The sequence below is a fragment of the Acanthochromis polyacanthus genome, chromosome 9 (assembly GCF_021347895.1).
Source record: "Acanthochromis polyacanthus isolate Apoly-LR-REF ecotype Palm Island chromosome 9, KAUST_Apoly_ChrSc, whole genome shotgun sequence".
In the NCBI taxonomy this organism is placed as follows: domain Eukaryota; kingdom Metazoa; phylum Chordata; class Actinopteri; family Pomacentridae; genus Acanthochromis; species Acanthochromis polyacanthus.
Genome location: NC_067121.1, coordinates 30,256,380 through 30,270,584, shown reverse-complemented (window position 1 = coordinate 30,270,584; position 14,205 = coordinate 30,256,380). Strand labels below are relative to the sequence as shown.

The following is a 14,205-nucleotide window of genomic DNA, read 5'->3' as shown; positions in this document are numbered from 1 at the left end:
AAATGTCAGTCTTATGTAAGGCTTGTCTTACGTTAATAGTTAATCTTATTGTTCTGTCTGTTTCTATGTTAAAACCTCCTTTTAAACGCTGCAATCTTTGAATTTGTTCTGTTGCATGGTACATATTCCTGACTGAAATCTAGTTTAAAAATGAAGCATCACTTACCATTTGGTGACCTGTGGTAACGGAACAAACTGAACACAACACTGACGGGCTGACATGTCGCACATGTGTCCTTTTCTGCACATCCAGCAGATTCAAAGCAACATTTGCACTCATTTGTTGTCATGTTTATGGCTATTTAACAAGTGAAAATCCATCAGTCAGTCTCCTTTTTAGCTCTGAGGAAAATTGCTGTTTTTTATCCGCTGATGTTCAAAGAGGCTCACATACTTGCAGCTGTTCTGACAGATACTGTGATTTGATTTTGGTTTTGTTGATCTAATTTTTGAAAGTCAAACTTCAGTTGTATATTTACTGTGTGATAAATTGAAATCATATGATGGCACTTTAATACAACAGGGGGTGGCATGGATTCCTAAAACTTCTGATACAACAATTTAGACTCTGGATCAAACTCTCTACATAATGTGTAGCTAAAACTGCAGCATTTGCAACTTGTTAACGGCATTGTTTTAAATTTCGATTTGAAATCAATCCATTGTTATGCCTTAGACCAGAGAGTAAATAGAAACTTTAACCCCAGGACCCCTAGTATTCAGTCTGTCTGTCCATTTTTTTCATCATTCTTCATCTCCCTCAGACCTGGCTCTTCCTTGTCTCCCCCAGCTGTACTGTGGAGGGCAGATCCGTGAATGAGACCTTTCTTTGAGCGTCAATGTCGCACTTGTGTGTCAAAGGGAGTGGGAAAAATGCCTCAGCGTTAGCAATTACCCCCATTTCAGGAAGCCAGTATGTAGTCGGGTGTTGTATCTTTCGCTGAGACAATGGATGAAACACTGCATACAGCATAAGAGTTGTGGCATGTGAAGTTTTTGTGTGCCACGGGCTGTGTGGTTTTGTACGTCTCCATTCCTGCCTCTCATTCTGAGCTTATTTGAAAGCTCTAAAGGCGTTCTGAGTGTACCTTCACAATCACTTAATGAACATGCTCTGGTTTATCTGCTCAGTAGCTGCCAGCGGCGCTGAGAAGCTGCACAACAGATTCCTCTCGCAGCATGTTTCATATTCCTTGTCATCGCTTAAATAACGCTGGTTATGCTGGTTCTGCTCTGTTTAGTCGGGCCTGAATCTCCTTGTTCAGCTGGATTTTCTTCCTGCTTCCTCTGATAATCCTCTGTCTCTGCTAAATGGATCCAAAGGCTGAATTAGAATAATTATAGAAATACGGAAGTGCACAGTTTATCCGAATGTTCGCGAGTGCTGCAGTGGTGACATAACTGTCCCCCTGGAAACCTGCTGCCGCCAAACGGCAGCGTGCATCCAAGTCTATGTGGAGGTACCGGCGAGAAACGGCAGCAGCAGCAGACTAACTCGATTTTTATACAGCAGCAACCTAGATCTCCTCCCTGTCATCCTTCATTGATTTTTGCAATCCAGCGGCATCCAAGCAGAACCCTACAAGCCATACACCTCAGTCTGCCGCTGATAGCCAATCTCTATTACCCACCTAGCTCAAGGCTTCGGTTCGAGGGGCTCACCCTCTCAGGGGAAGCTCAGAGAGGGAGAGAGCTCCGACTGGCGGATCGGAGCAATGATGGATTTATGAGCTGCTTGGAGAGAGGATCATCTCCTCTCCCCCACTTTTATTATCCCATCAGATCTGACGTGATAGCAATAATACATGACTGCCTGTCACATTTTGCAGATCTGGCGGCGAATGTGAACGATGATTTCAAATGCTCGCGTCTAATCAGCGTTAAATTGCTTCGGTAAATAGCTCCAACTACCAGCACTCCGTCTTCCTCCTGTCTCTCGCTCTGAATGAAACTTGGAGTAATAGGCTTGTAGTTGTCACAATGTTTAAGACCTGTGTTGGCTTCACGGTTCATAATTAGCTTTTAATGCACAGAGACGGCTTGAGGGGAGGAAACTGACGGAAATGTGGAATGAAAGGAGGCCTGCTGTGTGGCCATAGTAATTCAGGCCTTTGTTCTCTAATTAAATGACCTCAGAAGGGAGCGCTCGGCTTAAGTTTGTGAGTGTGTGTGTGGCGCCCTCTGATATGGAGGTTTGTGCCAAGTGTGTTCAGCCTGGCAATGAATAGGGCGTCCGCTACAAAGCCTAAGAAGCCCTTGCCATGCCCGCTTCGCCTCCTAGTTGGTTGTTGGAAATTTGGCACAAAGCACCATGTCTTTAACAAGTGGTTTCAGGGCCCCTTCACAGTTCAGGACATTGTAGTTAGGGACAAGGTAGCCCCCGGTGTTTTCTCACTTCCCAACATTTTTTTCTAAATAGAGAGAATGGAAGCTTGAGCTGTACAAAATCTAACATTAGTGTGTTGATTCCATAGCAAAGCAAAGGGAAAGCTTACAAGAACTCTTCTATATTCTACTGTTTGGTCATGAAGGTTTCAGCAGTTCAAGAAGAGCATGGCTGCAAACACTCCTTCTCTCTTACCTATAATAGTATCTTGCCATGTAAGTTAATTTGGTTTTACTTTGACTGGGGAATTTGTTTGAGGTGCACACAGCATTTCAACCAATGCACTTTAAGTAGCAGCAGCCTCTCTGTTCAGACCCTGTATCCTGCCGTCTCTGGATAATCCACAGACCTCGCTGTCAACAGTTTGCGCTGGGACTGTTTTTTCCAATGGAAAGTGGTGGAGAGAAAACTGTTGACAGCAAGGTCTGTCAGCAGAGAAACGGGGGCACTGGAAGGAGTCGCTGTTGAATATTTCAAATGCTATTTGTCAAAGCTGTTAGTGCTGAAAACAAATTTCATTCTCCTCCACTGTATTGCGACGCCGGCTGGAATCTCAAATCCTGGGCACAAAACTAGGAAAAGGGGGAAGAGTACAGTATGTAAAATAGTTTGTTTAGTATTTATCTTTATTGAAAGCCCTGTTTAATATCCATAATGATGAGTTGTACACATATAAATTTAAAGGAGCTCTAATGTGTTTGCATGCCGCACACATTTGACCGGATAGAAGGACTCGCAAACCCTCCGTGACGTGAGGTTTTCTGAACAGCAGTTTTGAATATCAGTGCGGTGGCTCCGGCTGTCTTGGCAGGGCCTAACTCCCGGCTAATCTGAAAATGAGCAAAGAGGTGGTGCGTGAGTGGAGCTGAGGCGAGCCATGCAAATGTGTCTGGGCCCTACTGTACTATGACGACAGCCATCTGTTCCTCACAGTAGTCACGCCCTTAAATATGTGGGAAAAAAAGCTTTCATACAGGAGAAATTAACTACAATGACCAACACTGTCCTTTGTAGCAGGCTGTAAACATGTTTATTTCTTATGTAAAGTTGGACATTTTAAACATGGAGGTTTACGGGTATTGCCTCAGATTTGGAGGCAGCCTCAAGTGGTCATTGGAGGAGCTGCAAACTTGTTATCAGATAGTTGCATATTTACGCATACAGCAGATAAAAATCCATATTAACATTCATGTGGAGTTGTGTTTCTGTCCATCTGTAGTTGTATTTTGGTCTCATTATTGGCTGCATTAGATGTTAAATGCTCCACAAAATTTACCAGCTTGTCACTAACTCTGTCTGCTGTTTGATGATAGATAGATAATCTACCTAAACAGTTAAGTCAAGGATTGTAAAACCAAAGCAACAAGCTAAGAGATGCTAAAATGCTCCACAGATATAAGATCTGAAGTGGCATTCTCATGTTGTGCACAGGTACTTAGTTCTTCAAGAAAGAGCAGCTTGTTACAAATGAGACCAGGAAGAACTGCAAGGATTGAACCTTATATATCAATATGAGCACTCTGACTTTGATAGAAAATGGTGTCTTCATGGAGGACTCCATCACTCACACTGAGAAAGTGTGCTTTCAAGGTCTATAAAACTGTAAAGTTCTTCAGACACCTGGTACTCTGTATCAGACCAAAGGCACGTAGTATTTACGACTTGCATTGTCACGGGTTGGACTGAAGCTCTATTTTTTGCCACTGTCTTTCTCTGTTGTCCACTTCACTGTACTCGCTCATAAAAAATAATCCAAAAATGACACTTGAGCCCAGGCGGTGAAGTTCCAGCGTAGCAACTGTTATTGCTGTTGTTGTTGGCCGATGCGTGCCTCGGATGGACTCGTGAATGAATGTCTCCATTACAGTTGTCCTGCGCGCCGACAGCCTTCAGCCTTCAGCCATTACGACCACCTGGCACGTCTCCACGCCATCAGTCCGCGGCAGCAGTTGCGAGCGTGAGGAAGTGGCGCGGCTCCGTCCGTAACCAGATCCAGCTTTGATGAGCGGAACATTAACAGCTGCTCAGGAGGGTGTAAGCGAAGGGGCAGCGAGAGTGTGTGTGTTCACATTCACACAGATGAGGGAGGAGGGCGGTGGAAGCGCAGATGACATCTTAATTGGCCTTTGGTGCCAGATGCCAGCCTGCAAAGCCCGGCCAGGCAGGTCCAAGCTGTAACTGTGTCTCAGTTGCCAGGCACGGCTTTAGGCCCGGTTTTTAGGAGCCCACTGGCTCTGCTGAGAGCTCCCACGGGTATTAGGTGCTCCAGCGTTGTGCTGCCTCCCCTCCTTCGCACACAACCGCCCCTCTTCTCTCTCCATCCTTCCTGCAGAGCACTCTGAGGCTTTGTCAACACCTGTCAATCTGAGGCGAATTCAGATAAAGAAAAGCCCGGGGGCGACAAAGGCCGGACCTTCTTTGTGTCGATTCCATTCACAGTGAGGCACCGAGGTCTGGCTTTTCTGCAGCTTCATGCAGTGTTTAGGTGGCAGTGCCCCCCGCAAAACCTCCACCCTCCTCATTTAAAGCGCATTGATGTCCTGTAAACATCCAGTTAGCCGTCAAATAACTGTAGCTTTACCGTCTAACTGCCAACCCTTAGCCTCCTGCTCTTCACCTTCTCTCCTCCCCTTATGTGATACTTTCCTTCGGAGAAGCAGAAACGTAGCCGGATGAATCATTTCACACCATCTCAAATCTGTCTGCAGCACACAAAGTCACACTCGGCCATATGAAAGTATATTATTTGATCTAAAATGGGAACACGGTTGAATAAGGAGAGTGAAAGTAAAGGTAGGGGACGGATATTAAAATTGAATCTGATTAGTGAACAAGAGAAGTGGTACCGGCAGCGTGAAATAGGCTGCACACAAAATGATTAACTAATATTCCTGTTTGACATTATTCTTGATCCTTGGTGTGAAGCGGGAAAAGAGTTTTAGCTATCTGCACTCTGACAGGGGCTGTGTTCAAATGAAATGAAAATCCATTTTTAATGAAGTTACAGTTTAGTCTCGCACCGAGTGGTGTTGCCTCTGACAAGGACCGGATGATATTTTAAGGTGTAAGTGGATCGCATTTAAAGTGAAGTCTAAATCTAAGCCATGTATGTCAAGTCCAGTGATTAAGTGTTTGATCATAGTTATGAGACATGTTAAACATGTAACAGGGATGTGGCTGTTGCAAGTGCTGCTGTTTTTTCTCAGAAACTCAGTCATCTGAAATGTTCTCTGATTTTTGTCTGCCTGCAATCTAAATACTTTAATAATCTGAACCTTTTACTGGACCTTTCAGTTTCTCGGCTGCACAGGGAGGTCGAAGGTTTGTTTCAGTTTGATTGCAGTCACACCTGCTGCTGGTCAGTCCGTATAATCAGTAACCCACTGAAGGACATCTCCTGCTCATTTTCCCACACAGCTGCTGACTTTTTTTTGTAAACACCAAATCGCCTGGACATCCTGAACTGACCTCTTTTTAATCTCTTGTCATCCTTCCAGAACGAGCCATTGCCAGACACGAGGTACGAGAGATTGAGCAGCGGCACACGCAGGACGGCCTGAGGGATCGGGATTCGGCGGCTACGGTGTCAAACAGCGAAGATGACGTGGTCATCATCTACAACCGCGTGCCCAAGACGGCCAGCACCTCCTTCACCAACATCGCCTACGACTTGTGTGGGAAGAACCACTACCACGTCCTGCACATCAACACCACCAAGAACAACCCGGTCATGTCCTTACAAGACCAGGTCTGAGCAATTAGTCATAGTCCCCCTTTCATTTTTAATGCACATACCTGTTTTCTTGATATTTCTTTGTGTACTAAGCAGAGCATTTTAGCCGTTGTGATCATTTTGTTTTTTCAGGTGCGGTTTGTAAAGAATGTCACTGAATGGAGGGAAATGAAGCCGGCTTTCTACCACGGCCACGTCTCCTTCCTGGACTTCACCAAGTAAAGACATTTACATTTAACATATGAAGGCAGCACTGTAAAGACACGTTAGTTCACCCTGCTGTGGCTTTGATCAGTTGACTCCCCCTTGTGGTCATTTGAAACTCTTCACTTTTCAAGTTGACTGTTGTTACGTGAGCGTACAGGAAAGTAAAACTGCATAGAAAGTGGATTACTAAACTTTAAATCAGCTTTATTTGTCTCACTTTAAATTCAGTTTCGACTGGTTTGATTCAATTCCTGCTGAGTTCTCTGGCTCTGATTCTCCCCAGGTTTGGTGTGAAGAGGAAGCCCATCTACATTAATGTGATCAGGGACCCCATCGAAAGGCTGGTCTCCTATTATTACTTTCTGCGTTTCGGGGACGACTACAGGCCCGGCTTGAGACGCAGGAAACAAGGAGACAAGAAGGTAAAAGCCACAAATAATCCCATTCTTTTATTTAAAGGCGTATTTTGCAGGAATTGGTGCTTTTTTTAAAGCACAAAATTCAAACTTGGGCTCTTCTCCTGTGGCTCAGCGCCACTAGCGGTGCATCTCCTCTGCTCCTGACTGCAGCTGCCAGAACACACAGCCTGGTGTAGCACCTGGCAGCAACTCAAGACCACTGTACCTGAATACAAGCTGATTAAAGTGAACAACTTACAGGCTTGTAAGCCAGTATCTTTGCAAACCAAAGTATGCAAGTATGTATATGCAAACATGCAGAGCTGTACAGTAGGACTGTCGCCTTGCAGCTAGAAGATACCCAGTTACTATCCCGGCCTGGAATCTTTCTGCATGGAGTTTGTTCTCAAGTACTTCGACTTCCTCCCACAGTCCAAAAACATGTTCAGGTTGATTCTAAACTGTCCATAGGTGTGATTGTGATTGCGCCTGTTTGTCTCTATGTGTAGCCCTGTGATAGACTGGTGATCTGCCCAGGGTGTCCCCTACCTTCACCCTAAGTCAGCTGAGATAGACTCCAGCCCCCCACGACCCTAATGAGGATTAAACGGTGTATAGATGATGGATGGATGAACAAACATACATACTCAAATTTACAACACTACCTCTAGGATTGGGTGTCTGGCCATCAACTCACTTTTAGTTTGGGCATGCTGCAGTAACTGATGTCGCTTGTGTGTTAGAAAAAAATTTACAGTTCAAATGACGGACCTCGAGAAAAGCTATTTGCATTGGTTGATAGCAGAGTTAAGTGTGTGCGTATACTGCTTATACATACACTTCTTATTCTTATTCTTCTTAGGTGTCTTGTGTAATCGTGTTGATGACCATGCCTTTCCACTTTGCTCTGTCTTACATTGCATGTAGTACAGTGTTGGCATTCGATGGATATAATCTTTGATGTTGTCAGTATGTCATTCTCTGGCGTCCTCTTGCTTTCTTCCCTTCTATTTTGCCTGTTATTGCAAGATTCTCCCTCCTATTCCTATTCATCACAGGAATTGAATTTTTCTCAATTTGATGGTGGCCAGTATTGTTCTTTTCACATTTGCTCTCATAAGCACCTCTTCATTGGTTACTATATCTAGCATTCTTTGTAGGAACCTCACTTCCGTTGCCTGGAGTCTCTTCTGCATATTGTTTGATATTGTCCACATTTCCACGCTGTAGCATTTGAGGATTCTTAGTTTTGTCGGCGTACTGATGTGTGTATTCATGAAGATGGTCTTTTTCTTGTATATACACTACAATCTGTCAGTGGAGAAATGCTCCGTAATTGTTTGAATAGAACAGCTGATACTTCAGCAGCTAACTCAGCTAACCGTCCAACAGAGAACAGGCCAACTCCCTGTCGCTCTTCCTCTCCTTCAGTACTCGCTAGTAGCTGAAAGCCAACCCCCAGATTTGCTCTCGTTTTGGAACCAGCTTTGTCTGCTTGGTGTGTTGCCTCCTATAGTTCCGGGGTTTTTTTGGCACTGTCTAACATTTCCGTCGCTTCTTACAGTCTACCACTGAGTCACTGACGTTTTATACAGTCCCAGCCTCACCTGTGTGCTGTTATTGGCTCATGTCTACACACCCACTGCATTAAGAACGCAGCCCAGAGATGTTCTAAACGCAGCAAAATATGATGAAAATGCAGACAGAGAGCAGAGTCTCTGCAGATAAACACACCGCCAAGCACTTCTACCAGAGTGATGATTAAGAGGAACTACTGTTGTGTGAATCTATACATTGATTTTTAGGTTTACCTTTAGAAGTTACATTCAGGTTAGGTTTTTCAAGGCTATTTTAAACCAGCAGTGAGATTTCCATATGAACATTCAATCTGTAATCAATGTTTATGTTCATACTGGCCTTTAAAAGACCCCTCTTAATGTACAAATCTAAAATAGATAGATAGATAGATATTTTATTAATCCTGAGGGAAATTCAAGTATATGAGGCTAAAGAAGTCAAAATCAAGAGCAAAGATACAGAAATCCCTCTTTTAAAATCTCTAAACAGAATGTCTTGATGAGTTAAAGTGGAGCAATAACAAAAAGAGGGACATTTCTTACTAAGCTTTGGAAGATAACCAACTGTATTCACCAAACTCAGACTTTCGGAGCCACGTTTCAGGTTCAGACCAACTTTGGAAAACATTTTTGGCACAAAACAAGGACTCTGGATTTTACAGAACAATTACAGCGATCCGTTTCACTGTTAATACAGGGATTATAACTGTTGTTTTTTGGCAGACTTGAAATCTCTGATCTGTTTTCTTCATCACTGCCATGTTTGTCTTTCAGACATTTGATGAATGTGTATCAGCTGGCGGCTCAGACTGCGCGCCGGAGAAACTGTGGCTCCAGATTCCTTTTTTCTGCGGTCACTACTCTGAATGTTGGTAAGTTTTCAAACACCTGCCGCTGTGCCACATTCACACCACACTTTGAAACTATCAACCATATGTCATGTGATCTAGTACAAATATATCTCTGTATATACAGCATAAATCCTCCTTTGTTTCCAGCAGCAGTGAATTGATCCTGTTGACAAATTTAGACGTGTAAAACTAAAGTAGATCAATAAACTGTTGCACTTAGTGGCATTTTCCTTTATTCCAATGAACACCTAACATACACCTTTCTGGGGCATTTATTTCTCTGTAGTGCACTAAATGTGGTAGCAGTTACCCCATTTTTAAAGTTGTGATTTAAGTTAAACATGTTAATTATAAATGAGTGGGCTCTGGGTTTAGCGCCACAGTTAGAGCAGGAAGTTATTTAGCGGCAGACTAGCTCACTGCTGTTTATTTCTTTTTGTCCAAACACTACCGTCAGCCTTATTGTTTCCTCTGCTCGGGCAGTTTAAATTGTTCAGAAAGTCGCTGTATCAGTTTTGTTTCGTAGCAAGCTACATTAAGCTTCATAGTCCTTTTCTTTTGCTCTCTTCTCCAGCTCTCTGATAGCTCTCTCAGCCTTGATCTGTCCTCTCTGCATCGTGATCTTTACCAATCTCGCTCTGCCCTCACTCATCCCTCTCAACCTCCTTAATCTCTCCTTGACTCTCCCTTTCCATCTTTTAACCATCGACCCTCCTCGAGCACTTTACTGACTGCAGGTCCAGGATTTAGCTCGCTGTAGTGCACCAGCAGTATATTAAAGTAATGGAAAGCCCCTTGGAAGCGTTAAATAAATACTGAAGACAAAAAGGTGAAGTTGCCTTCAGTCCTAGATTGCTCTGTTGGACAAGGCCCTGCCAAAAACTTACTTTATAGGTTTAAACAACCTGCTTCCTCCCGAATTATTCAATTTCCTAAATCATGACAACACCTTTACTTTTTCCTTCCTGCCTCTCTGGACTCTCCCATCTCACCTCATCACTCATCCTGTCCCTGTCGTTACACATTCCAGCTCTCCTCTGCCGCTCCTCTGGCACACTTTCTTATCCATCTCGTTCCCTTCCTCCGTGTCAGATCTAAACATCCTTCTTCTCCTCCGTTTCAAGCACCGTGAGCATTCTCCATCCACCAGAACAGCAACTCTCACGGCAGAATAAAGTGAAAAATACCCGCATTTAAAAAGAAAAAAAACATGATCTTTGTGTAGGAACGTGGGCAGCCAGTGGGCTCTGGAGCAGGCCAAATACAACCTGGTGAACGAGTACATGCTGGTCGGAGTAACGGAGGAGCTGGAAGACTTCGTCATGATGCTGGAGGCCGCGCTGCCACGGTTCTTCAAAGGAGCCACTGAGCTGTACAAAACAGGTGCAGTGCTGCTGAACTGTTGGAAAGGCTTTGCTGTTTCCCTGCATGTTTTAGCTTCTCTCACCAAGATTATAATAAACCGTCTAACGGCTCACACATACCGCAATGCTGGAAACTGTGTGTGTGCGCTGCGGTTGCATATCAGCAATTTGAGTTCCCCTTCAGAGAACTGAACGGTGATCAATGTGCACTCGTGTAGTTACAGATCAGTTAGAATGACTGCAGCCAGGATGAATAATGGAAAGCTTAAGCATCAGATACTATGACTCAAGATGATGGCCGTCAGTTTAAGCACTCAAGTTAATCAAGTATTTAGCTGATGAATTTGAAGTAATATATTCTTTATCCTGGAAAAAACACTACATAAATAAAACAAATTGTCCTTATGTTCTGACTCTTGTTTTGTAAGTTAGTTTTTTGCTGACCTGCAATCTCAGCTAAAGAATTACAGATAGACCAATTATGTGTAGTGCCATCTGTTTGCCTTTTTTTTTTTTTTTGGCAACTTTGCAGTGATGACTAGACTTCAAGTAGTTCCTACACCCAGCTGAGTGTAAACTGGCAAATTCTGTCCAGTAAAGCAACTTGTCATTTTTACAGTTTGGTTTTGTACGGAGTAAACAAACGTGACATAACGTATTACTGAGCTGACCTTGGAGCTGACAGTAGGTGGATTTTGTTTTCATTGTGTACCTGTTAAACCTTGTTTCCAGTGTTTGTGCTAAGCTACGCCAATCAATATGTGGCTGAAGGTTTATATTTACCGTTTAGGCATGAGTGTGGTGAAGACTTTTTTTTAACCTAACCGAACAAATTGCAAAGCAAGTACGTGTGCCATATTTATAGCAAACTTATCTGTGATTCTTAAAACATTTGACTTGCGCATTTTGTGCATGAATATAACTTTAAAGAGCCTGTATAATGCTTTCCCCCCCCCATTCCTTTAGTATGTTTTGTAGTTTATTTATTCGCATATAAGGTCTGCACACTTATAAACCCCAAAGTCTGTTAAACTCTGTTCTTAGTGTTTGTGCTAAATTTTTTTATCTAAATCTGAGCAAGAAAACAAAACCTGCATTTAAAAAAGTCATTAAGTGGAGGAATGGTGGTTTAGCTGTTTTTTAAGGGTGATGGCAGTGTTATTGTGTCTCGTGGTTTTAGTGTACAAAAACTACGCCCATCTCTTTCATAAAGGAAAAATAAAATAAAGTATTATTATTCATTTGTTTGATCAGCGACCATGAAATTAACATAGAACACATCTGATGTATTACATATAGAGTGTATAGCACTGAGCTCATTTTCAACTCCTGTCCCTGGTTGGGCTTTTCAGTAAAAGTAGTCAGAGGACCAACAGCATCAATAATAAAAACAGCACAGACAACATTATAAACCTATAACCCCCACAATGATACAACCCTTACTGCAAAGTAACATTCAGATTTTTCCTACATTAACATTAAACATCACATTCATGAATATATACTGAATGACTGACTTTATTGCTTCTGTCTTCTTCTTTCATTACAGGCAAGAAATCCCACCTAAGGAAGACCAGCGAGAAGAAGCCGCCCACAAAGGAGTCCATCGCCAAGCTGCAGCAGTCTGCCATCTGGAAGATGGAGAACGAGTTCTATGAGTTTGCACTGGAGCAGTTCCAGTTCGTCAGGGCACATGCTGTCAGAGAAAAGGACGGTGAACTCTACCTGCTGGCACAGAATTTCTTCTATGAAAAAATCTACCCCAAAAACTAAAGCGACCGCAGCGTCTGTAGAAGAGGTTTGGAGATGGACAGAACACTTTGCACGCGCTCAGTTGTGCAATCCGAGACGAAAGAGAAGGAAGGCAGGAGTGGCGTGAGACTCGGGGACTACTGCTGACTGCGTGCCTCGTTTGTATGTGCGATTGAGAACATAATGTGAAACAATCCGACTCTGACGCAGCGGTCGGACTGGTGACAGTTGTTGTTCGTGTCGGCGGCAGCCAGCTGGACGGGGAGCTTGTGTTTCGTCAGAGCGTCAGCGGGCTGCAGCCCAGCAGCTCTTCCACTCCCCTTCACTTCCATGCCAAAGGTCGTCTGAGCTGACAGCTCCTGCCGGCACGTGTCCGAAGACGACCCGCCCACCGTCGGTCAGACCTCGACTCCTGATCGACTCCCACTGTTCTCCTATCCAAACAAAACATTTTCTTTGGCTCTGTACTGTTTGGTTGTGTTTGGTTGTATTTTATCTCTTTACTCTGGTTGTCGTTTGTATGTAAAGACATTTTTCATGGTGAAACGACATCCTCATGCCTCACCACCACTACTAACTTAAAGAGACTTTAACTGTAAGAAACTGGCTACTTTGCTGTGTTAGTGGACTTGAATGGGAACGTTTGAGGTTTTTATGAAATAAAAATCCTGTGAATATGGACTGTTTACTGGGGCAAGTGCATATGTTTTATACTGTACTTGACGTGTGACTCTTGTAAATGTACAGCTTTGCCTGGAGGCTTTTTGAAAGAAGCTTTTACACATGATATATTATTGAAGAACACCAAGGTGAAGATGCTGCTTCTGTAAATATTTACTACTTTTTCAGTCCAGTTCATTTCCAGGCAGAGTAGATGCAGTAGGTGTTATTCTGGACATTTTAACAGTTTAGAAAATTACTGTCAGCCATTTCATTTCACTTTTACTTTTTGTCATTTTCCTTTCACTTCAGAACCGTTTAAACACGGCTGCCCACTAATATTTTACTCTGCTGTTTAAAAGGAATAGTTTGAGAGAATGTTTAATGCTGCCTTGCTGACAGTTCGGTGGGAGGATCGATGCCACTTTCGTTTCAGTCTGTTGCAGTAAATGTGAAGCTACAGCAGGTGAATGTTTAGCTCAGCTGAGCAGAAAGCCTGAAAACAAGACAACTCCTTATCTGTCTGCTTCTGTAAATTAACCGCCTGTAAAATCACAAACTTCTTGTTTTCGCCTCCTGGTTTTGGAAATGGAAAATACCCACAAAATAAGTGGAACCTCAAAGATTTGAACTTATATGTGACACCTAGCAACAGGGGTGAGTTTTTTTCTCCAAATAAAGGCAGCTAAATGTCTAACGTGGACCTCATCATTCATCCGATCTACCTCAAACTCCACACTGCACTTCCTTGGCTCCTCATTAATACTCTTGCCAATTTTGAAGTGGATCGGATGAACAAGTATCAAGATATGCTTGACTTTTTTTTAATATTAAAGCTAAGCTTCACCTTTTATGCTAAGCTAAGCTAGCCAACTGCAGCATTACACTTACACAACTGATCTTCTCATTTCTTGAACACTGGATCTGTTTCGGTTCTAATGGCCTTCTGTCGGCCACGTAAAGTTTTTGTGTCCACTTGATAAATCACTAACAAGGCAGAGGACAAAACGTTGCTCCCATCTACTAATTCATCTCTGTCGTACCCAGAAGGTGAAGCAGTCGTGAGGGCAGAAAACTCTGCTTCACCTGAATGAGCTGCACAGAACTTTCCGTCAGTCAGTGTTTAAACATCCAGTGAACAGACGCTTTTAGTTTTTGTGTGCCTTCTCTACAGCTCTCCTTGTGTTGCAGCTTTGTCCGGTGGAACATAACATGGCTGTGATGTCTGTTTTCATCTTTCGATTGACAAACAATATACAAAAGACTTTTAAAAAACA

At 43.2% G+C, this 14,205-nt stretch overlaps 1 protein-coding gene across 1 annotated transcript in view; it reads left to right on the top strand.

Annotated features, from left to right (window-relative positions):
• The window catches only part of hs2st1a (heparan sulfate 2-O-sulfotransferase 1a), a 35,011-nt gene extending 20,806 nt beyond the window's left edge, over nt 1-14,205 (top strand). Inside the window, exons 3-8 of the mRNA XM_051953225.1 lie at nt 5,884-6,134; nt 6,252-6,337; nt 6,610-6,748; nt 9,076-9,173; nt 10,378-10,535; nt 12,066-14,205. Of these exons, the coding sequence (XP_051809185.1) occupies nt 5,884-6,134; nt 6,252-6,337; nt 6,610-6,748; nt 9,076-9,173; nt 10,378-10,535; nt 12,066-12,289 (956 nt within the window). The 3' untranslated portion in view covers nt 12,290-14,205. The remainder of the gene's footprint in view (nt 1-5,883; nt 6,135-6,251; nt 6,338-6,609; nt 6,749-9,075; nt 9,174-10,377; nt 10,536-12,065) is intronic.